The sequence below is a fragment of the Chiroxiphia lanceolata genome, chromosome 5, assembly GCF_009829145.1.
Source record: "Chiroxiphia lanceolata isolate bChiLan1 chromosome 5, bChiLan1.pri, whole genome shotgun sequence".
In the NCBI taxonomy this organism is placed as follows: domain Eukaryota; kingdom Metazoa; phylum Chordata; class Aves; order Passeriformes; family Pipridae; genus Chiroxiphia; species Chiroxiphia lanceolata.
The window spans coordinates 30135616-30158287 of NC_045641.1; the positions used below are offsets into that span (position 1 = coordinate 30135616).

The 22672-nt window shown below is 36.6% G+C and overlaps 1 protein-coding gene across 4 annotated transcripts in view; it reads right to left on the minus strand.

Moving 5' to 3' along the window:
* Positions 1-5822: 5822 nt before the first annotated feature.
* Positions 5823-22672, minus strand: part of ADAMTS20 (ADAM metallopeptidase with thrombospondin type 1 motif 20) — a 90471-nt gene continuing 73621 nt past the window's right edge. For all 4 annotated transcript variants that reach the window (XM_032688937.1, XM_032688935.1, XM_032688936.1 and 1 more), the window contains 11 exons: positions 17142-17309; positions 15804-15977; positions 13735-13905; positions 12873-13073; positions 12616-12745; positions 12365-12459; positions 12172-12266; positions 11642-11775; positions 10826-10917; positions 8143-8247; positions 5823-7478 (listed from right to left, as the gene is read on the minus strand). In XM_032688937.1, coding sequence (XP_032544828.1) covers positions 7389-7478; positions 8143-8247; positions 10826-10917; positions 11642-11775; positions 12172-12266; positions 12365-12459; positions 12616-12745; positions 12873-13073; positions 13735-13905; positions 15804-15977; positions 17142-17309 — 1455 coding nt within the window. In that variant the 3' untranslated portion in view covers positions 5823-7388. The remainder of the gene's footprint in view (positions 7479-8142; positions 8248-10825; positions 10918-11641; positions 11776-12171; positions 12267-12364; positions 12460-12615; positions 12746-12872; positions 13074-13734; positions 13906-15803; positions 15978-17141; positions 17310-22672) is intronic.

Below are 22672 nucleotides of genomic sequence, written 5' to 3' on the forward strand. Positions count from 1 at the left end.
AAGCAGCTCCCTCCCTCCTGCCTCACAGATGAACCCCTTCATGATGACAAAGGATCAGCACACTACCTATCACTGGAGAAAAGACAGGGTCAATGAGATGAGTAAGGATCGCTTCCCAGATGAACAAGCAGGGATTGTATATATGCAAGGGAGATCCTTGGACATACTCTGTAATTCAGCAATTGGGAGCATGCTTTTTTTTTTAGGAAGAAGATCTAGATTTGTATCAAGCATCATCTGCTACTTGAAGCTATGTAGGGATGACAACCTGTCTCCTCCTTGCCAAGAGGTCGTTTGAATGTCCTCATATTTAATTTTCTGATATTTTTAGCACATACTTGGCATGGTACTGAACACATCATTTAGCTTTGGCTCATATGATAAAGGCAGTGTGAATTAGCAGCACAATATGCAGTCAGAACTTTAAAGTAAAATATGCCCTCAGATTTGTATGAAATTTCTGCTTTCAGAGAAAATGATTCTTGTGTATCTATGGGGAATTTAATTGGCAAATAATACAGAAGTTTTGAATAGCAACTCCTATACCACAGAAATACCACAAGAGTTACTATGTTATACCATTCATCCTGTATTTCTACTAGCAATAGTAAACTTTGAAAAATAATCACATGCTTTGTCCTGAACAAAATGCTAGAGGAAGGCACATGGCCAAGAACAAACATCGAAAAAACCTCACAGCCTAAGATCTCAAGCATGGGGAACTGAATCCCCACACAAGATCTGTGCAACAGTGCAGAATTACATGTGTATTACTGGGATTCACTGAAGGGGTGTCTTGGTATGGTGACTTGTGGAATCAGAGTCAGAAGTCTTTTATTGTACTGAAGAGTGGTCACACTAATTCACAAAAATTTTTGTAATGTACCACACTACAAAGTTGCTTCTCATGCTTATACTAGTTTCTGCCTTCTGACATGGAAAATGCCACTAGCTTGATGAGGAATGTAAATGTGAGGGTGGGTAGAAATACTTAAATATTAAAATACCCAATTGCTTCTATGTGCTTTTCTAGAGAAATACCATTAAAATATAACAGCTCACTTTTTTCAGTGAGTAAAGCAGAAAGAAAATTTTTTTAAGAACTAATTTCTTCAGACTAAGACTTTTTTGGTTAGAAAAGCCAAACTCATCCAAAGGGTATGAAATAATGTTTTGGCGCACAGAATAAAACAGTGAGAAAAAGCCCCTGTACAGCACAGAATTGCCTGTAGATACATTTTTTTAATTAAAATTTTATGGTTCTTACAGCTTATATATAATTTAACATGGCAGTTAGAACACAACACTGATAACAACGATGAGATGTTTGTTTGCTTATCGGCTAGGTAAGCTTTTCAGGTAGCCAGGAGCACGTTTCCATATTAAAGCCCTCTCTCTCCCTTTGCTTAAACAGGGTGTAAGTTACTGCTGGAAACAGCGTTCCACAGTTCACTTCCTTTGCTGCTTGGAAAATATTCTGAACATTGAATTTCATATGAAGCAATGCTGTCGACAGCTGGTCAGGCAAACACATTGCAAGAAGTACACTTCCAGCCCAAAGAGTATCTCCCTTTTTTATGCCTGCCCATCTGCATTCTCCATAGATCTGTCTGAAAATAATTCCTCTGAGTAAATATTTGGCAGTATGATACCAAAAATACACCCGGCCACAAAAGAAAAAGCAGCAATGGATCTCTAATCCTGGCATAGAAGAGAAGCCTCTAGAAGCAAAATACTGTCATTATTTACCGTGCACTTTCTGGTCCTGCTTTTATGTCAGCACACAGGTTGTGTGGTTTCCCTTTGAAGTAGCACCTATGAATTTACTCCTCTGTTTTCCTGCTCTCTCAGAAGTTAGAAGCAGGAATTTAGTTAAAGAACTGGAGACAGCGTTACTTTTCTGGCAAGAGTAGTAATAAACCCAAGACAGAAAAAAATAATTGAAGGGCAAAAGTATTCTTAGTTAAATACCTTGTAAATCCTGATGAAAGGGGCTACTGGTGGTTGCCTTCCTAGCCCTGTCTGAGTTGCAGAGCTTCCAGGAATACAAATATGAGCAGGGATGTTGGTTTTTTTACTGAAGTGTTAAATAAAGGTTTTACGACAAGCCTTTTCTGCAAGATCCTTTAAATACAAAGCACTAAAAAGAAACTTTCTGCTCCCTGATTTTACAAGTACCATTTTCCATTTGTGTTCTGTGCAAATACATTTTTAATTATTGCAGCTTCCAGAGGAACATCAAAAAACTCATGGAAAATGATGAACTGACCATGAATGTCATTATCATGATCAATGAATGACTGCCAGAGACAACTGAAGTGCAAGAAAGGATTTCATCCCATAAGGCGTAAAGATATGCTGCTGCTATGAATCACTCTAGTCTTCTGCATATAGAAAATTCATGAGCTCTCCTTGAATGTTTCTTGCTTCTGTAAATTAGACTGTAAAATAAGATCATACAGTGATTTAAAAAAAAGTCTTTCAGTATTCATAAATGAGGGGTTTCACTTAACCAAACAAAATAGTAATGATGTGCAACACAGAAATAGCTTGTTTTATTTCAGCTCCTCCAAGAGAGTCATTTACTACCATTTACTTGGCTTGGACTCTTCCTGTTGCATACTTCATTTAATTATACAAATAAGATTTGAAAAATGTATGTGGACAAGAAAGTTTTGTTTCAGGAATAGAGATGAAACACACACACACAGATTAAAGAAGAAAACATTTGTTTATTAAAAAGGAAAAGGTTCTGGATGGCAGCACAGAGTCAGATGAGACAGACGAATGCATGCACAGCTGTTCATGTTTAAAGGTAGAATATAGACATAAATACAGTTAGATTTTTGCTCTGCTCTGCTGCTACAGTATTTTTATACAGTCAATTCAAAGGAATATCTGTCATAACTGAACACAAGGAGAAATTTATCAGGAGCAGAGCACAGATTGCATCTCTAAAGCCAGGACAAACAAAGCTCAGAAATGCCTCTCAAGCTATGGTATTGCAAAATAAACTTGATTGGACAAAAGCAAATCACCTTCTGTGGATAGGAAGGTTAAATGACAGATCCAACACCGAGTCAGATAGCTTGTACTTCTGTTTAAACAAAATGCAGCTGATTTTTCCCTGCTATTGTCACAGTTCTGCTCTGTCTGAAGGAAAGCCACTATTGTAAAGAAGGAATGTCCTTTAAAAGCAATAACTTTTTTTTCATGATCTATTCAGCCTATTTGCAAAGCACACCAGAGAGAGAGAGAGAAAGGCTGAAGCCCCCCTCATTGTTGTTTTTAATGCTTAGATACAATGACACCATCCTAAAAAATCATAAAGGCTCAGTCATACTTTAGCTGCATTAAGTAAGAGACCAGGTAACTCTTCAAGGTATTTAAGTGCAGTCTTTAGTATTTCATGGTTCAATTTCTACAAAAGTAGAAATATGGAAGTATATTGTATCATGAAAGTTAAATTTTGAAAAATTGTTTCAATTTATAAATAAAGCCACCATGGATTAACTGCCAACATGAAATCTCAGCTGTGATGTTTATATGTGATGCTCATTTTATTGTTCCTTATTTAAATATTCAGTTATCTCTCTCAAAAGCTATTTTTGTAAATAGGTTTCTTGCTCTTTTTTTTTTTTTTAGTTCAAGTTAAAATACTACAGCATATTTCTGATTCACTAGCCACAGGACACCAATTTTCATAAATCTATTTGTTTTTTTGTGGAAATAATAAAAACCAACTCCTCACCTTCCTCCCTTATCTTATTTAAAGCCCTGCAAGATGTAGGAAGCACTTGTAAGACAGTAATATTTTATTTAGATTCTGAATTTCTTAGGGATCTCATGTGTTACTGCAATAAAACTGCAAAGACATAAACCACCTTCCTGTTACATGTAACTTTCATTTCAAATAGTCAACAAAACAGAGAAGTTATGCTGAACATATTCCAGGTTACAGGAGTGGAAGAAAAGCCCAAACCTCTCCCTCATCTTTTCAAGTATGTCTTGGATATTACAGCCTTTCACTTAGATATGAAAAATACATGACCATCCACCAGAAACCAGCATAGACACATATACGTGCTGAAGTCACACAGTCACAGCTCTTCCCATGAATGCAGGGTTGACTGATTGCGTAACACATATATTCCAGGATATGCTTGGGCACATCCTGCTTCTCTGTAGAGGGAGACCACACCAAGATGAATTCTGCCAGAACAGATACCTGTTTTTGTACCCAGAGCCATAGTTTCCATCTGCTCTACTACCTACAACATATAATAACCCTTGGGGAAATACAAGTAGAAGACATGTAAACGATGACTTTATCAAGAGAAGTCAAAGGTACTGTCACATGGCAGTACACCATTTCCTAGCACATCAAACGACATTTTGTTAGATAAATGTGAGAAACAAGGTTTTTTACCTCTAGTCCATCTTTGGCACTCAATATTCAGATAAACATTAAATGTGTGTGTGCATACACACAAGCAAGTTAAGTACAGTTGTGTCACCTAATATGCTGTTATTGACGGGATTGAAAAGATCCTATAAGCTATGTAACAATCATCTTTAGCTATTACCATTAGTTTGTTGGGTTTTTCTGTATGGAATAGTGATGAGACAGCTAAGCATAAACCCAAGCTGTGTGACTGTGACCAGCCATTAGCAGCTCAGCACATGCAGACCCATGGAGCTCACAGCACTCTCATGGGGCACCCTGCTACTCTGTCAGGCATCTCGGCTGCCCAATGTGAAGGAAATTCACAGCAACTTCAATTAAATGTTGCAAGTACAACCCACGATTCTCATTTTTTTTTGCACGGACCTTCTAACTGGTCAGCATCATCAAGTCTCCAAATTCTTCAGAGCTGATCATCAGGTTTATGTTTTCCTTAAATTGCCTTCGGGATAAAAAGTTAGAAAGTTGAAATAGGGTGATTGATTAAGCCCTTTTTCCTCAACAAAATCAAAATTCTAACACAGGGAAATCACAAAATGCCAGAACTTTTTCCCTACGCTAGGCTGAAACTCCAATCGAGGATAAAAGAAAGAAAATACGTAAAAAACTACAATGAAGTACAGTGCTGTTCTATGCAGAAGTTGAAGTGGGCCACAGGGTTTGCTAGAATCATAGAAAATACATTTTTACTCAAAAATAATTTCTATTACCCAAGAAAAACACGCTGTGTTGAATATTGCATTGTCATTTTGCTTGGTAGTGGATTTTCAGAGTGCCTTTGAGGCAGCAGAGTTGAGTGCTTTCTAGTCTTTATACAGACTGAAAAGAAAACGGTCCTCCTGGGGATAGAGGTGAACTGCAGTTTCCCTTCTGTCAAAGTAGCTGTCAAGGGATGATGCTGTAAAGGAATCGGTTTGAGCTAGCACAAGGAGAAGGAAGATTATTTCAGATTTCTAAATTATTTCAGTTAATGATTTACAGGGCAACCCCCCAAGAAAGGTATAGGGCAATATGGGTGGACAACAGCAAAGAGCACATAGACATGAAGTTTGTCCCTCTGAAGCAGAATTTGCTTCCATAGAAAATATTCCTATGACTATAACCTGCTTGTGTGGCAGTTATTCGAGTATAAGTCAACATATACCATTGCGAAGACATTTTAAGAATGCTGTTATTCTGTGCATAAAGAAGTTTAAACGTTTTTACAACATTTGTACTAAGCACACGATACAAAAAAAAAAATTCCAAACAAAAGTACTCTGGTATCATTCCCACAAACATATTTATTATATAAATATTTTATAAATTACAAGATTTTAATTGTAAATGTAAACAGTTGTAGGAAAATAATGTTTTATATTCTTATTAATGTTTACAACTATTACAAGGCACATAGTGCAAAAATACATTTCTGATGCAGAGATCACAAAATAATTACATACATGTGTTATCTAAAACAGGAGCTGCATACAATTCTGTGGTATGGTATTGTTTTTAATTAATACATGTTGCTAATTCATGACTAACTCTTCGTGGGTAAAAATATGATATAGCTGCCATTTGACCTACTAATTTTACTAGCATGCAAAATAAATATTTGGTATACAGAGTGCATATTTTCAGAAAAAGCATGTATAGTTATCTGGTACGTAATATGTTATTATGCAGGTAGAAAATTTTATTCTGAATACCTGAGAGTTGGCCCTGAAATGTATTATCTGTATATGCATATATTTCTGCATTTCTGGACTGTAAAGTAACACAAAACAACAAATCAAAGAGCAAAATAATTTTTTAAACCTTGTAACTTTTTCATACACTTACTTTTCTCAGAGAAATAATTTTAAATAGCAGATGTTAGAACTGTATTTGCAAACATCGAAAAATCAAACCAAGTCAAAGACGGACACCAAAACCACTGTGGGGTTTGATGTTGCCTCTGTCAAGGTTTTTGACTAAGGTTATTGAAAATTATGTTGAATTGGAATATGAAGGACATATACTTCAACCTTTACTAAAATGCTATTTTCCAGAGTAAAGGAGTAAGGTGTATATCCAAAGTGCTTAAGCAAATACATAGTTGTACAACCACATACAAGATGGTAGGGTAAACAGAATACACTGTTTTTACAGTATACTTGGATGAGAGGCAGGGATTTAAAATCAGTTTTCAAAGCAATTTGTTTTCTTATTTTCTTTTCCTGTACCCGCAACAAACCTAAGCCTAGATGTTTAAAATGTGCCATAGAGACTACAGAGGCTAAACCACACTTCTCAGGATTACTGCTAGGATTTGAGCACCATGAAGAATATAATGAAAGGGATGGGGAAAAATGCTTATACTGACAGCGAAACACACAGATTTATAAAACTATCTCAAGCATTTTGGTTATGTACTTTTCTGCTGTAAATTATTGACAGATAATCCCTAAAAGTTTGCACAAAATTGTAAATACTTGAAATTATTACCTTTCTTCTCTATAGAGCAATAAAGCTTTCCTTTCTATATTCTAGTACAGTCGACCAAGAAGATCAGTAGAGTGTAAATTTTACTGAATACCACGTAAGGAATCACACTGATCAGTTGCAGGTAAAGAATTACAAGTATGGTAAAATTTAAAGTGTTACCCATGGTAGTAACTTCAGTGCAATTTACTTGCTAATATACGCTGTATATTGCATTAATGTCCCCCACTAACCTGAAGGTTTATGGCTGTGATTTATGCACCTGCTAGCCCACATACAACACAACCCCAGTGTGTTACTTCAGTAAATCCTGAAGAAAACAGGAATTTTTAGTAGTGAGTGTTACAGTAATGAGCATTACAGAGATGAAAGCATTAAAATATATATACATAGTATCTACAATTTGTGCCTAAATGGCAGATGTCCCTGCTTTGATGCTCTTAGTACATCAGAGTGCTCATTGTATTTGAAGCTGGAGACCGGTAATTGTGCTAGGAACACATTTTCCACAAAATCCTCCACATCTTCCATATATTTTAATACCATCCTGGGAATTAGACAAAGAGAACAGTCAATCAAGAAAAGCAATTGAAATCACAGTTGTATAAAAAGCTTCTTGAAGTTTTGACAAATTGTACCTGCAAATACTAAACCAAGCAACAGCGTCAAATTAGAAAAACAGGCACAGAGATCCTTTATCACTATCACTTTATACCTTGTTTCCTGGCTTACCATCCAATGTCACCTTAAACTGCACATACTTGCTGTTCCTGTTCAACTGGTCTTGGTTTCCCATGAGAATCAATTTGGAGGTAAACAATCTATAAGGGTCATCTGTACTATGATATCTCTAAAAAAATGTGGGGGGTTGGGTGTCGTGTTTGCTTTTTTTTTTAAAAGGTATCTTAAGAAGATACTTGAAGATCCCTTTTGAAAGGCATAGCAAAACTTCTTATGGACCTAATTAATATAACAACAATCTTAAAATCAGTTAAGAGAAGGGTAGGCGGACAGTGTTGGTCTAAATTAGATACTGGACAGTGTGATTAAACATGGTTTTCTCCATTACATCTGAAAGAAGACTTAAATGGGTCAGAGACCTTGAGTGCTATCTTTGATTCACAACTAGCTTTCACTACAGTCAACTGTACCTTTTCAGGCATAATATTCCGAGCCATAAGAGCAGATAAAGGAAAACACCACTGACTTACATGGGATTTGTGTACGTCAGCAGTCGCATAGTTGCCCTGAGCAATCCACCTAACTGTACTGGATAGTCTCAGACCTGTACCAGTTAAATTAATGCTGAACTGTCCCTAGGAAAAAAAAAAGAAAAAGACAAGGAAAAGAAAAGAAAAAGAAAATACAGAGCTGATAAACAAGAGTCCAAACCACTAAAACACTTCACATTGGCATATCTGCACATATCACTTACAATATATCTAAATATTAAGTACTCAAAGGTGTAAAAATAATATAGGTTAGTTACACTGCAATATACCATTTCTGTGGACTCCCAGGACATAGACACAAAACCCAAGTTATTCTTATTGCTTATGCAGTAAGCACCACCTGTGCATCAGCTGATCTGTAGCATCTGTCTGCAGAGTCTGAAGACAAAACTATCATCAGACAATTCAAATTATTTTTGCCTTTTCTGCATAAGATATTTTAATTTACAAAAAGTACAGACTTGAAAAAGGCAAGAATGAGGTTGGTTTTCTTGAAAGACTTTTTCTGTTTTTTAAAGTATCCAAACTTTCTGGAAACAACATGGTCAAAACATACTGCTGTCTGAAAATTACGGACAAATCACTTCTTAGCCATCTAATTCTCAAATTTTTGCAGGCACACTGTCTAAGCATCATAATTTTATCATCTTCTATTTCTTTTTCAGTATAACCAATAAGATAATTGAATATGAACATAAGTGGAGGTTAAAATAAATAAATGTATTGCTAAATGGAATGTTTTCCAATGCAAGCCATTCGAAACAGATATAGAAGCTATTTATTCTAAAATATTTGCCTATGCAAATACTTTGAAAACTAGCTTTAAAATAGTCATTTCATATGAGAATAGGAAATATATTAAAAGCAACAAACTGCACTACCCTGGTAAACAAACTGGGATACAGAAAATTATTAAATTGCATTCATACAGAAGTGCAATATGCTGGAAAGAAATACTACCTCCACAAAGAGCCTAATGGTTAGTTTAGGCTGCATTACAGTCAGAAATCTGCACACCTCCACACTATTCACTGAAGGCTGGAATTTCTGCATTCAAACCTAGTCAAATTGCTTAAACCACAAGATCAAAGCTTTAGTAAAGGTAAAATTTTTATTACAAATGGTAGCTTCTGTATTTTATTGCTTAATAATGTCATATATATATATATAATTCTGTGGGTATATGTATGTGTGCATGTATAAAATTACAGCGTTCAGCTTTTATTCTTGTGAATCACCAAAATTCCTTTGCAAAAATTCAGTCTTCCATTGTTCAGCATGGCAGATCTATTTTGAGAGCACTTCTGTGTAAAGTTGCTGTGCTTATAGCATTTAACTCAGGAAGAGCTAAGGCAAACTTTTATGGATAGGATAGGTTGTTCTTCAAGTGCCCACAAAGTGGAAGACTTCCATTTAATGAAGGAGGAAATTCCTACAAATGGTGTGGAATGCTTTTCACAGTTAACAGGCCCAAAGTAACTTCTTTCACAGTGACACTTTGCAAAAATAAATGAGAAGTGCTATGAACAATTATGATGATAGCTTATCAGCTGTCTGACATATCATGCAGCATGCTCAAGGCCAGGAACAGATTTCATGGATGGAGAGTACAGGAATGGAGGCCTTTTGACTGCATCAAAAGTGTAAGATTCAGTGTAGATCTCATAGATGGAAATGTGTCAGTGCCAAACCATGTAAGCAGAATGACCTCACAACAGAAGTTACAGATCACAAACAGATTTGTATTGGACTGCATCAACAGAGTTTGCAGGTTGAAGGTATCCAATACTGTCATGAACTCCAACTGTTTCTTGTCAGGGCTAAAGTCTGCTGAACCTAGGCCCTTCGTTTGTACAGAAATTGCACATAAATTGTCTCTAGCTGCCCTTGGTTACCTCCACCCACAGAGCTTAAGTTTAGGCACCCAGGATAGACAGACAACGTAGACAGATGTCCATGCAAGTCTGAGCCAGTCGGTCTTAACTCTGTCTAATAGGGTAAGGTTAGCTGAAGTGTTTTCTAGGGAATTCTATTTCTGCCAATAAGCTCCAAAGTCAGCCTAGGTTGACTAGTTCAGACTAGGGCTACATCTGTCTTATTGAGAAGGACATAGAGTATTAGCAGACCTGTAGAGTGAAAATGTTGACTCAGAGAGCCCAATATCTATAGACAGTGCACAAATCAGGGTCTTCCTTTGGACTAACTCTCTTCTAGTTCCACAGACTGAATCCTCATTAGAGTGTAATAAGAGTGTAATAACATCCTTCCCCTGAGCTCATTATTTGATTTAGCTTCATTCCGAAGGCATACTGTTCATGTCTTTCAAAACAGCCCTTCAGAAGAGGAAACAAAGGATGCATCACATCCAGAGGGAGGGAGGGAGAGTAGTACATGAAACACATAGAAAGCTGGATATTCATATATGGAGCCTACAGGGAAAGGGTAGAGTAAACAATTTGAGGGAGAAACTGTGAGAGCGGGGGATAGTGGAACAGGAGAGAAGAGAGTAAGAAAAAAGTACTTATTAATGTTGTACACTGACAACACAGAATAGGAGATTGGTTTAGAACCTTACAGCTCTAAATAAGTCACACAAGTATTTTTTTCTTCCCTCTTATGTGAATATTCGAAGGAGATAAGAAATAATTGCATCATTGAATACCTGTGGACACCTGGCAGCACTGTAGCAATCTCCAGCTGTAGCGAACGGTACTGCTCTCCCAAGTATAGTCCGAGCAAAAAGAAAATCTGTGGCTAGAAAACAGAAAATTACTCAATACAAAATGCTGCATCTGAAGTTCAGGTGAAAACAGTATGAAAAGTCCTTACAGGGTGTTTTAATTTTTTATTTGGGTGGGGTTTTTTTGGTTTTTTGTTGTTTATTTGGAGGGGGAGGATGTGTGTTTTGATTTGAGGAACTGCGCTTTATTTAAATTTTGGTTATTGCAACACTAGTCCAACCTACAAGCCCAGATTTCTTTCTGACATACAAAGGTGCTAGGAGAAAGATGGATGTACACTTGGACACTGTGCCAAGTGTGCTGGTTATGGGCCAGCTTCCCAGCTTCAGGCAGGGGCTTGAAAGCGCTGCAAGATTCCCTGTCCATTTATTTAGTGTGTGCCAAGCTCTAAGAAGGGACTAAGCACAGCACAGGAAGATTTCCACAAGAAAAATAAGCCGTGGACTGAAACAGAAAAAAATTTTAAAATGAAGATAGTTCACATATAAAATAGGAATCTGTGAGATTCATGCCACTTGACCACCTGGGAGAAATTAACATGGGAAGTAGTAGTGGTTTTTCTTTTTTTTTTTTTACCTTTGAAATTCCCATTGAAGTCCTAAATTAAATAAGAATTTTCTTTGCCCCAAAATGGCACAACTGGATCTATAAGTGGATCACAATGGTAATCTGGTAATCATAACCATGTACAATGTCAATAGAATGCTCACACTGGCTAAAACTGACAAAATGCTTACTTTTAATTTGCATGGAAGCTACATCAAATCTTATTTTGCTAAAAACCGTGAAGCCAGCTGCAAGGTAATCATTTCGACAGGCACAGTCTTGCTTTCTGCTTCCATTGAAAGGACATTCATATGGATTCTGCAACCTACAGAATAGCAAAGATTTAGTTTTCCTTTTGACATTTTTCCATAACATAATATCATAGTGAAAAATAAGTGTATATGCCACATAAAAAATAGTAAACAACAATTTCTGAACAAAAAATTCAGCTTTTAATCTTAGCTCAACTGAAACATTAATGTCAATTGAAGCCATTCCTACTAAAGTCAAGACAGAAAACAAATATAATCATTTAGTGTAAGTAACATTATTTCAGCCTGCAAGTACCCACATTTCTGCATGTGTCTCCAGTTCACATGCCTGGATATTTAAAACAGAAAATCAAGGACAAAGCTCATCTTTCTCAGAGAAAGTATTATTTTATTATTTTATTTTGGAAGGAACAAATGCACTTCATAAAATTATAAGACTGGTTAGGTACCTTAATCCATATACTTCAGAAAAGTTGTCTGCTTCACCTTTTACCAGTGTCAAATATTCTTTGGGATTCTCCAAGTGCATGCCTGAGCAATAGATCTGGAAGAGAACATACAACCCTTTAGCAAAATCTTTATTAGAGAAGTGTTATTTCATAAACATATGTGTTCATAAAAGCTCATAAATATTAACAGTACCTTTATCATCCTTCCCTTAATGTTAAGTAGGTATTCACCATCCTTTCTAATCCCTTTTTTAATTTGCATATCTTTGCAGGTGGTAAGAATTTCACCTTCAAAATGAATGATTAAATCATATTAATATTTCAGGAATAGAGCTTACTTTTAGAACTTTATTTTGCATAATGTGTTCTGAATATATTTATAGCTTTAATATACATAACCTGGGAAAACATTAACTTCAGTAGAAAATTACAGCTGTCACTTACATTCTTCCTCATGGCAGATCCTTCTGGCATTTGGTTTTAAATGTGGCAGGCACAAGTCACTGGATAGGCCATTTTCAGCCATACACTCTACAGTTCTCTCCTTTATCCCCACTCCACAAGATACTGAGCACTAGACATGGATAGTCATCAAGAGTTAGTTTAGAAAGTAGTAAATAATTAACATCATTATGTCAGCAAATTAGTCTTTTTTATGTTAGAGACAGCTATCAAAAATGAGCCTGCAGATCTCTACTCACTTTGGTCCACTTCCCAACTCTCCAGGTAGCTGCTTGTGAACATCCATTGAAATTACATTTATAAATGTATGGGGATGGCTCTACCGGGCATTCTCGGTACGCTACAGTTTGAAGGCCACGGGTATGCTGATTTTGAACAGAATGGATTCCAACACAGTACGCGATCCTCTGCTGGTAACCAAACCCACAGCTGGTTGAGCACTAAAATAAAATTCCCAAGCACAGACATTATTAATGTGAAACTGAACCTTTTTGCAAAATTGCCATTACAGATAAGTCAGCTCTGATCCTTGCTCTGGCAAAAGCCTGTGATCCGATGCATGCCATCTTGGACTGGCATATCAGTATGCAGAAGTGAAGGTCTACAAGAGTTACACATGCAAGGAGCTGGAAAGGTCAATGCTGCTCTTTGATTTTCAGAGCTCACAGAGGTTCCAGAGCCATTCCCTTACAGCTGCAACGCGCACACAGGCACACACAGGTAGTGCAGATGTGCAAGGGAAACAAAGCACCGATCAATTGCTTCACTGACATCAAGGACAAGACTTTTGGTTACTTGAGTGATGTCAGTTTGCAAGACAGTTTCCCGGGAACCAGCAAAGCAATCCTGTGGTAGGGGCAGCTCTCCTATAGCTGGTGATCACAGGTCCTGGCGGGTTAACAGAAGGCTGATAACAGCTGCTACAATAAGTCATGGCTGATTGGGAGGGTCAATGTGGAGAAAGTTTAGACAGCCATGTTCAAATGAAAACATACCTTTTTTTTTTTTTTTTGCTACACACATAAAGTATATTTTACAGAAGTATAATATTTTAAAATGTAAAGTTATATAGAAGATGCGTGAGCAGTATAATTACTGTACCTGTGACAGGTCTCCTGTGAACACAACATATTTGGAGGGAGCCACTCTGCAGGTTTTGGATGATGGAGGCTTTGTGGCAGGATTACAGAAGCTTTCATCCACTTGGAGCTGGTTTCCATTCACACACTTAATGATCCGGTATATTTTCTTTCTTCTAAATGATGCTGAGCACTAAGAGTGAGAAAATTAATCAGTTTTTGTACTTTAACTAGACATTTACAGAATGAAGTTTTCTACTGATTGCCACACACCAGTAAAACCCAGACAGTAATCCCTTTTATGACATCTGCTATCAGTATCAGACTGAATTACTCACTGAATCAGAATCCTTTACATTGTTGGCACACTCAATCCCCTCATCCAAATCATCAATAAAGATATTAAACAGGACTGGGCCCAGCACTTATCCCTGGGAGACACCACCAGTGACCGACCGCCAACGGGATGCAGCACCGCTCACCACCACTCTCTGAGCTCAGCCCTCCAGCCAGTTCCTAACCCAGCACAGAGTGCCCCTGTCCAAGTCATGGGCTGACAGTTTTTTCAGGAGAATGCTATGGGAGATGGTGTCAAAGGCTTTGCTGAAGTCCAGATAGACCACATCCACAGCCTTCCCCCATCCATCAGGCGGGTCACCTGATCATAAAAGGAGATCAGGTTGGTCAGACAGGACCTGCCCTTCCAAAACCCATGCTGGCTGGGTCTGATCCCACTACTGTACTAACACGACATGTACAGGGCTGTATATGAATGTAGTGAGAGAAGGGAACAGAACACAAGAATTTTAAGCAAACAGCAATATCCATGTGGAAGAAGTTATGAAATAACTGGAGGATGTAGTGAAACACAATGCATTTGTAGTGGAGAGCTCCAAATAACCAGCTGGAATATACAAATGTTTGCTGGGAAAGGAAAATTCACCATCATTCTTTGAAAGTGTATAGTTGTGCTAAAAGGACATTCTGAGCCACTTTCACTAATCTCTGATTTTAACAACAACAAATGAGAAGAGAATACTTGGAAGAAACATATATTTTTCCCCCTTCCCTCAATAAAGCTTAACAGACTAATACGTATGTCTAAACTGCATTACTATAATCCAGGTTTTGCGGAGCACCAGAAAATGTTTTATACATTAACAGTTGTCACTTCTACAGAATTGTGTCCCTGAGACTTTTGAGTCTTCATTTTCAAGGTTTCAGGGAGGGTTGCCCTACGAACTTTAGCAGTGCAGATTCTTAAGATGCCACAAGTGTACAAATTGGGGTTTTGTTTAATGTTACAGCAAGAGACAGGTCTTTTGTAAACCATTTCAGGAATTATACATAATTTTAGTTTTTTCTCTCTCCCTCATCTTTATATGTTTGTATGTTCGCATAAATAACAAAAGTTATTGAATTTTTAGCATGTAGAAAATAGTAATCACTTCTTGAGAAATGACTGTTCTTTCCTGAAGGTAACAGTAGATTTTCTTAAATATGAAAAACCATATTTGGTAGGAGAATGTTGAGTTTTATTTTCTTAACTTGCTTCATAATTGGCAGGAAAATAGTGACTTTTATTTTGCTTCTTAGCTTTTCTTTAAGAAGAAAAGATGTTTTAAGTTTTTAAGATGGTTTAAGTCTTCCATACAGAACTTTTTGAAAACACTGCTGTCCAAAGATTTTACCTCCAAGTTGTTTATTTCCACATGATATTTCTTTTGCATTTCTATTCTTGAAGACTCCTTTTTAAAAGGATATTTCATAATGATTTATTAAACATCTTATGCACTATGTAGAGAACTATGTAGAGACAGTCCTATCAACAGGTACCTGCTCAGACATCCACCAGAGCGTTTCTCTACAAAAATAGATAAGCAAATCCTGTATAAGAGAGTAAAGAAAGTCTTAGACATTTTTTGTCAGTTTTTAAGTTTTGCAAGCTCGACCTTCAAAATATACAGCATGGTCACTTGTTATTCAGCAGCATAACAGCTACTAAAAATGCATCCAAATGTGAAAAAAAAGAAAACAGCATGACATATGACATCACTCGTTTACTTCATACAAGTTGAAAGCCTTACTTACATCTTCCCATTCATCTGCCAACCACTGGTAGGCCATGCAGGCAGGCAGCCAGCAATGCCTCTTGCTAGCAGGGCGGGTCTCATGGCTACACATTGCTTCGCTCACTTGCCCCAGGCCTGTCAGCTGACAATAGATGTCCCTTTGCTGAATCCCCACTCCACAGGATACAGAACACTAAAATTGATCAAAATTAGTTATGTCAGTGTGAAATGAAACAGTCCCCAGAAGGGGATACAGTTGTCATTATTGTGAGTCCTTAGGATATTATTTAAAATATACTTCACAGCCCTTATGAGTGTTTCATTATACCTAAAGAAACTGATGTTGAAAATGCAAAACTACAATTAAAATAAAATTTTTAAGAGAGACAGAAAACAAGTGCATCTGAGCTACCTATCTGAGCTCTCTGCTTATCTTATTTCACAGTATGGACAGTCACTATAGGCATATGCAAAGCAAAAGTTTACATTTTTGCAAGATCAAACATTTGCAGCTGTGGGTTTACATCTTGCCTCTATTAGAGACTGACAGTCATGCCTGTTGTTTTAAAATGCAAATATCACAATGAAAGAAAAAAATCTCAGCATTTCATGTTAGAAAATCCCACAAATGGTGCAGTATTTTGAGGACATTTCTCTTTCTTTTGCAGGTAGTACTAAGGATTTTGAAACCCGAGGAACTTAAATGCCAAGTGCCTCTTTTTGTTCTTCCTGGCCAAAGGCATTTCACTATACTACTAACGCTTACTGAGATAGACAGGCCCCTTTTACACCAGTCAGAAGCAGGACTAGGTCACAAAGCCTACCCAAAGACTCTCGAGCCTAATCAAAGTTCATATTGTTTTATCAAGTGTGGCCAAAATGTGGAGAGTGATAGCTTAGAAGGTGAGAGATGTTTCATAAGACCAAACCAACAAAAAGGTCAATATTTGTGCCCACAAGCCCTTTTTCTTGTCCTTCCCCCCACAAACCTGGTTTCATTTCAATATTTAGATTAAGATAGCAAATACAGTGATACTACTGAATCCATCACAGAAGTTAAGAAGTAAACTTTAAAAATTTACTGTTAATTTGAATTTCCAAGTAAGTTTAGGAAAGTCCTAAGTACCTATTCAGTACAAAATTCAGCTTATCAAATACTTAGTTTCTACAGACTTTTATTTTTCATTACTTTTAAAAGAAAGAAAATACAATGAACTACTTGCTAATTTATAGATTTCATTGTGATATGCATATAAAAAAACCTTTCTGACAATTATTTCCATTGAAGCAGCATGTCATAAATATGATCTTGCCTTGTACTCTCACGAAGAAGATAGTTATATCAGATTTTACTTACCTCTTTCCATTTGCTGGCTTTCCAAGCAGGACATCTTCCAGCTCTACATATTTTACGTGTTCGTGGTTTTTTCAAATGTTTGCAGTTTTCTTCTTCTATTTTAGAGTGGAAGCTATTAAAACAATGCACATCACGAAACTTCAAACCTTTTCCACAGGAAACAGAACACTGAAAAGAAGAGTGTTATTTCATTACTTTACTAAAAGTCTCAGAGAAGTAAGAAAACTCGAAGAAGTTGTGGCGTCACCCAAAACAGACTCTGTGCCTATAGGAATAAGTTTCTGTATTATGACACAACATCTGCTGTACATATCTGAAATTTCTGTGTAAGCTCTCTTGTACTGAGCATTACTGATCAGATGTCAAATATTTCTCACATTTTGTTCATTCCTTGATGTCATTATTGACAAATACCTGAGCTCAGCCATCTGTATCCATGCAGGAGACAGCTTGATATTATGATCTCACAAGAACATACTCTAGTTGCCTCCTGTTTCCAACATACTGCTATTTTCGTGTAAGCATAATGCTTATCACAAGCATTAAAGAAAGGAAAAGGCAAAATCATGGCTATGTGTCTTTCCAGCTATTAGGCTACAAAGTCATGTTTGCTTGGCATCACCCTTCCATGAGCTTTGGGTATCTTGCTGTTTGTGGTAAAGAGGCAAGAGAACAGGTATAAAGTAGACACCATCAGTTAAGGTGCAGTCCTTGGAGGCATGGACTTGCCCTGCCACCCCAGTATTCTGTTTCCTCCATGAAGCTGCTACAATGTATACAACTGGCTCTAGGATCATCCTTGCTTCCTCCAAGGTAAAACTGATGGGCTGCAGACATATTCTGTGAAACTCACCTTGGTAGTATGCCCTAGCTGTGACTAGAGTGTGTCTGACAGACCAGACTCTTCCGGAGAAATGGCCATTCCTCTGCTAAACTGCTGGACTGCTGTCAGACTTCAGTGAGGCTTGATTTTAATTTTTCACATCAGGGCTGTCCTACGCACCTGCACTACCTGCACCTGCTTGCTTTCAGTATAAAACCTGGCCAATATTTGCCTGAGAACAATAGCTGAGTGACAGTTTTAAAAATATAGAACAAGCACCTATAATAAATTAACCTGCAAGGAAAGAAACATTTTTCACAATAACAACAGTTTGTTAAACAGAATCTCAGTTGACTCAGTTGTCCTCAATACTGTAGCAATTCCTATGTGCCCTTAAACATTTCTATGTGTTATCTTAAAGGTTTAATTAAAACTGCCACTCTGTTTAAAATTAAATCTTTGCACAATAAAGCAATACATTTATCACACAATGCAATGGGTAGTATGTTTCTCTTATGCAACTGTATTTATAAAAAGATAAGACCACTGATTTGGCCACAATTTGCCTTTTACATGTCTGCTCTAAAATCTCAGTAAATAAGAATGTTTGTTTCTACATTAAATCATTTTGCTCTCAACAAAACCTTTCAATTTATGTTTTTAAAATACTGTTCATGTAGTTTTACAATTTATGTTTTATTAATTTGGAAATGTCTTTAAGCTAGGTAGATAACCAAATTACCTGAAATTTTAATAATGTAGGTCAGAAAACTTAAAACTCTGCAAACCATATCATTATAAAAGCCTCTCAGAAAACTCAGCTCTGAATTAAAAGGATTTATTTATCAAAGCAAGTAAGATAACTTGTATGCACGAAAACTAAAATACTATTGTCATCTGATAATTTACTCTCCCTTAAAGTTTTTTTTCAGGAATTTCAAACATAAACTATAGACATAAACTCTAAAGATTCTTCCTTTTAATTCTTTAGTAGGAAGTGAAGTGCAGCACAGAGTTACTTAACCTCCGCCTATGATGTGTTAGGAAAATACTACATGTCCCTCCTTCCTCAACGGCTTTTCCCTCTGCAGAATAAATCAGGCTCCAGAGTGCTCCCTCGAGAGGCCTTATAGCCCTTGTGGGGACATCATTCCAGGCTGAGAGCTGCAACCAAAGAAGCTGTCCCAAGAAGTCCTCACTTTAGGAGCTGAGACTACCACAGCACAGAATTATCTCCCAGCACAGCATAATCTCACTCTTTAATTTCTCATTGCACTCAACATTAAGTACTAAGACAATACTTTTCAGTAGATAAACATGTTTGTTTATACACCTTGTGCAGATATCTTATATTCAACAAAAAATACATTTATTGTACAGGGCTAATGGCTGCTAACAGCAATAGACTATACAAAGAAATCTCTTATCCTGCATCTCAGTCTTAGAAAGATCTTCCCATATCTCTTCCCACTAGATATAACATTACATGTTTACTTCTACACAGGTTAAAACTGGATCTCAATTTTTTCAGTAGGGTTGTTTCTCCCTTCATTGGTCCAAATTCAACCGAGCTATCTCTGTTATATTTAAATGGACTAATTTCGTCTTTATAATTTCTGATATTCCTTCTTCTAAAGAAAGAAACTGAAGGTTTTTGTGTTAAGTTAGTTTATTTAAGATAATGTTAGCAGTTCCAGAGCAATGCCTGCTTCTCTTTCATAAAGATGTTCTACTAAATTTTGTAATTAAAATAGAATTATAGAGGAACTAAGAGAATCCACATTTGACTTTAAGTCTATTAGACTGGAACCTGAAGAGGGAGTTCAGAAAGGAAAATACCAATTTGGATGTTAAAAATAACAGAAGCTTTATGAACAGTTATGTCAAATATTTCACTCAAATACTGTTCAGCTCTGATGACTAAAGCTAGCTGAAACCTAGTTATCTTAATGTAAAATGCTGGAACACAAATGGAAAATACCTAAAATCTGTAGGTAGAAAATATTTTCAATTATTTTTAAAAATGTTTGTATTTAAAAAAAAATTAAATCAATTATAAGGAATATACTTTATCTTTCCAGTAATATAATTTTGTATAAGTCATCTGATTGATTTTTTTTCTTTGTTGTAAGAGACAGTAAGTTACAGGACATTGCCAAATTATACCATGAAAATATTCACATTTAAATATCTTTTTTGAGGGAGTTTTTTCACTCCATGTTAATTTAATGTTATGTTAAAAACTTAAAAAGACACGTTCAAGAGTTTGGGATTATATAAAAAAATCTTAAATGCATCAAATCCTTAAAAATTGTAATTTTTCCAGAAATACAGAGGCAGCATTTCTTCATATAGATTTGCTATCTTATTCTTTCACATACTCATCAAGACACAGATCTGATTTTCTGTTTCCATACATCCAAACCTCCTGTTGAATAGATCTTACATTGAAAAAAAGGACCTTCACAGTGCAAGAGGTGATTCAATAGTATCCTAATATAATGGGTTTCAAATTAAGAGCTTTTCGATTTGTTTGTTGTTGTTATTTTGTGTTTTAGTTGCATTTTTTAAGCTTAATTCATGTAAGAACATTGTTGTTAAATTCATTATGTTCACGTGTTGTTGCTCTGAAGGAATGAAAGGTCCTGATACTTTTAAAAGTTAGAAGACACCCCCAGACATTAAGCATTTGTAAACTTCTGCTTACATACAATTGCCAAAACTTAAAAACAAATAAAAGACCAAACTAGGATGTGCCTCCAAGCAGTTTTGCTAGAACCAAGTGCTTGGGGTACTTTAACTCCTGGAATTTCATGGAGCAGCTCCTACCTGCTTCAGCAGGGGCCAGATTCTTACAGCTGCTGCAGTGACCGTCTCCCACCAACAGCAGTGTGAGGAACAAAACCTAATTATCTCTAAGGACCAGATCCTTTACGATTTCAATGAGACCTTAGTAAAATTTAGGCAACTAACTCAAGGATTGTTATTCTTAAAGCCTTGCATACATATCAGTTACAGAAGCACCTAGGTTGCCCTGAGCCACAGTCAAGGACCTTAAAAATCTTCACTTAAAAAGTACTGAACAGTCTAATTCTACAGGCATGCACAATCTTTTTAACAGACTACCAGCTCATTGCTTTACATGCCCATAAGGATCACCAGCATTCTGAAAAGAGATTTTCCTCTAACAAGTTAAAAAAAGAAAGCGATTGCTCTGAGTGTATACTGAGCACACAGCAGCTGAATGAGGTACATTACAAAACACAGCGGTAAGTGATATTTAGTGCAATTAAAGAAAGAAAAATTCTCCTAATTTTTAATTTTTTTTAACACATGAGAAAGCACATCAGTAAGAAGTGTTGAATTCTCACTGGTACAGGAGTAAAGCCTTGCTCTGTGCTCTGGAAGCCACTTTTAATGCATCCAGCCTATAGAACATTTCTTACAAGGCTGAACTTTGCCCCTCATAAGCTTTCTTCTTGAAGCTCCCAATGTGTTATTATGCGGTCTGTGTGGAAAGACTGGGGAAAGTACAACTGCACGTAACTATGGCTGCTTGATATCCCTCATTCAAACTCAAACATGGTCAAGAATAGCATAGTCTTTACTGCTCAATTTTTCTGTAATGTGGTTCCACTTGTATGACATTCCACACAATTGGAGGTTTATGGAGAGTACAATTTTTCCTATATTTTCATATATTTTCTGCACATAAAATCTTTAAATCTCACAAGAAATTTCAACATTTCTTTAAAAATTGCAAATTGAAAAAAACACCATCCTGTAACCATTTTACACAGAAATTCTAGCACTGTCTCAATATGGGCAAACGTCGTATTTCCCATATGTCAGGTTCTTTTAAATACATAAATCTGCAGTAAAAGCTGGCCTTCATTACTATTGTTCAAAGTCATTCCATAACACTGGTAACTAGGATTCATCTGTTTGTGTTTTCTTCATAGCAATAAAGTTCTGTGAGGATCAGCCTGACAGAACTCCTGGTGCTTTCTGTGGCACAGATGGACTCTCATACAGCCATGCCATCATCAATTCCTACAAAACTGAGGGTCTTTCTGCAGCAGACATTCTAAAAGCTTTTTGATTCTTTTGCTATTATCATTTAATTGAAAAATTGAAGACCTTGTATTGTTTGGTGGATTGAACTCCAAGAGTTTGGTTGCATACCAAATTTCCTTAACCTTTTATTTAAAGGAAGTGTTTTTAGCTGGTGGCTCAGTGGGCTTCTGGATACTGAAAAAAAGGCCAGTAAATGCAAACCATGCAATAGTTTCTCTTTATATTCATATTAGATAGATAAAGACTTAAAATATAAATGAGTGACTAGAAGCAGTACTGTAACTTTACTGGGTTTGGCTGAGATAGAGTTAATTTTCTTCACAGTAGCTACTGTAGGGCAAGCTTTTGGATTTGTGATTAAAATAGTGTTGAAAACACATGGATATTTTAGTTATTGCTGAACAGTGCTCACACAGCATCAAGGCCAGTGAGGAGGCTGGGACTGAACAAGTGGTTCAGAGGGGACACAGTCGGGACAGCCAACCCCAAGGGTTATCTCGGAACAAGTGATGCTGCCATCAGCACTAAAAACTGTGGGAAACAAGTAGGAAGAAGGGGCATGTGGAGTGATGCATTTGTGTTCCCAAGCAAATATCACACGTGATCCTCTGCTTTCCTGGGGATGGCTGAA